The sequence below is a fragment of the Tupaia chinensis genome, unplaced genomic scaffold (assembly GCF_000334495.1).
Source record: "Tupaia chinensis unplaced genomic scaffold, TupChi_1.0 Scaffold000567_1, whole genome shotgun sequence".
Taxonomy (NCBI): Eukaryota; Metazoa; Chordata; class Mammalia; order Scandentia; family Tupaiidae; genus Tupaia; species Tupaia belangeri.
The window spans coordinates 2,243,858-2,245,734 of record NW_006160080.1 but is presented as its reverse complement, the minus strand read 5'-3'; the positions used below and the strand labels follow the sequence as shown (position 1 = coordinate 2,245,734).

General features: G+C 54.3%; 1 protein-coding gene across 1 annotated transcript in view; it reads right to left on the bottom strand.

The window, feature by feature from the left end:
* SCML1 (Scm polycomb group protein like 1) overlaps nt 1–1,877 on the bottom strand; it is a 15,459-nt gene that overhangs the window by 5,254 nt on the left and 8,328 nt on the right. Inside the window, exon 5 of the mRNA XM_006157979.2 lies at nt 160–264. Within this exon, the coding sequence (XP_006158041.1) occupies nt 160–264 (105 nt within the window). The remainder of the gene's footprint in view (nt 1–159; nt 265–1,877) is intronic.

Below are 1,877 nucleotides of genomic sequence, written 5' to 3'. Positions count from 1 at the left end.
GCCCTACAGTGAAAATCTCTCCAAAAAAAAAAAAAAAAGAAAATGAAAAAAAAAAGAAAGTTAATCTAGAATTACTAGTACTCTATCACTTCTAGCTGACTGACATCTTTCCACAGCAGACGTGTACCAAAGTAGTGAGAATATTTTTGAGACACTTACGCGACTTTGCCAGAATGATTTCACACGCAAACGGTGGATTTTTGAAACTTTTCCATGAATGACATCAAACTTCTTATCCAGGTTTTGAATAGCATTGTATATAACCTATAGAGCACCTGCCCCGTCCCACCCCAACCCCCCTCCTGGCTGTGCCTGCCTCATCCCATCCCAACTCCCATCCTGACTGGGGAGAGACAAGCACAGAAAATTCCAGTCGAGAAAGTGATGCGCTTCCTGGAGCTGGTTCCCAAGTGCAGCCTGACTGGCAGCATCAGCCCACTGCCATCTGGTTAGAAATGCAACCACAGGGGCCAGCAGGTGGTGTGGTGGTTAAGGTGTTCGATTCTCACATGGCCAACCGTGGTTCAAGTCCCAGACTTAGTGGTTGAAAATCACGCTGGGCACATGTGCATGTATGCCCCCAAATCCCAGGAGAATGAAGAAGGGATTGTGGCATGGCCATTCCCCCGGGGAGATTTCTCACTTTCCCTCTCACTTACTCTGTTTCTCTGGCGAGTGCATGCACCCTATGGGGAAAAAAAAAAAAAGAAAGAAAGAAAGAAAAAAAAAACTAAAAAAGAAAAAAAGAAATGCAACCTCAGCTCCACACGGCCCACTATGTGGGAACTCAGAGTGGGTGAGGGCCTGCCCACCCAGGGATTGTGATGCGTGCTCGAGTGTGAGAACCACCAGCCTGTGGCACCAAGGTACACAGTGCGGGCTCTAGAGGGGCCCTGCTGGGGTCAAGCACTAGAGTCCTGCTGCTTCCCGGCCCTGCGACCTTGGCAAAGTTTCCTAACTTCTCTGGGCTTCACTTTCCTCACATTCAGAGCTGGGATGCCAACCTCTCACTCGGGGTTCTCTGGAGGAAAGAGCCCTGCTGTAGCCCTGCCTTGGTGCTCAGTGCCAGCACCAATGGCTGGGCCAGCGGTGCCGGACAGTCTAGCACAGCATAGCCTTGTCGTTACCAGTGCTGGGACCCAGTGCCGGGACCCAGGTAAGAACGGGAGGCTGCAGACAAGGGGGTGTCCGAGTGTGGAACGAAAAGATGAGAAGGTGCTCGCTCACAGGTGAACATGCATGGAAGGGCAAACTGGGCAGAGGGGACAGCATGTTCAAAAGTACCAGGATGCAGAGAAAGCAGGAAGCCCGGTGTTCAGGCGGCAAATGTAAGCGAGGCTCAAGGAACTGAGGGACCAAGGGGAAGAGCCCAAGGGGACACTACAGAGGGTGGGGCAAGTAGGCTTTTGTAAAACTGGAGGGAATGCCCGAGGAGAAGCAGGGACAGAGAGCGGCTGGGGACAGTGGGAGGGAGGGGCACCCCACAGAGGGAGGTCTCTGAGCTCAGGGGAGAGGGGCGGACACAGACCGGGGAGGGGACCTTGGGCAGCGAAGACGCCCTGATGTTCCCACAGGGGTGGCAAGTTCTCAGGTACAGAGACAGGGGCAGGACTGGGGAGTGGGGGAGGTTACTGCCATAGCCCTAATGGCTCCAGAAGAGCAGAGGCAGGCTGAGGTATGTGGAGCCCGTGGGGGGGTGGGGCACCTACTGGGGCCAGGGAAGGGGGTCCTGTCCTTGGGATCCTGCCTAAACAGGCCTGGGGCAATGGGGTGATGGGGGAGGCGGGGCAAGGATAAAGGGGCTCCGTGGAGGAAGTGGGGAAAAGAAGACACCCTGGTTGAAGCGCTTCATCAAGGGTCTAGGATGGATGGCAGGG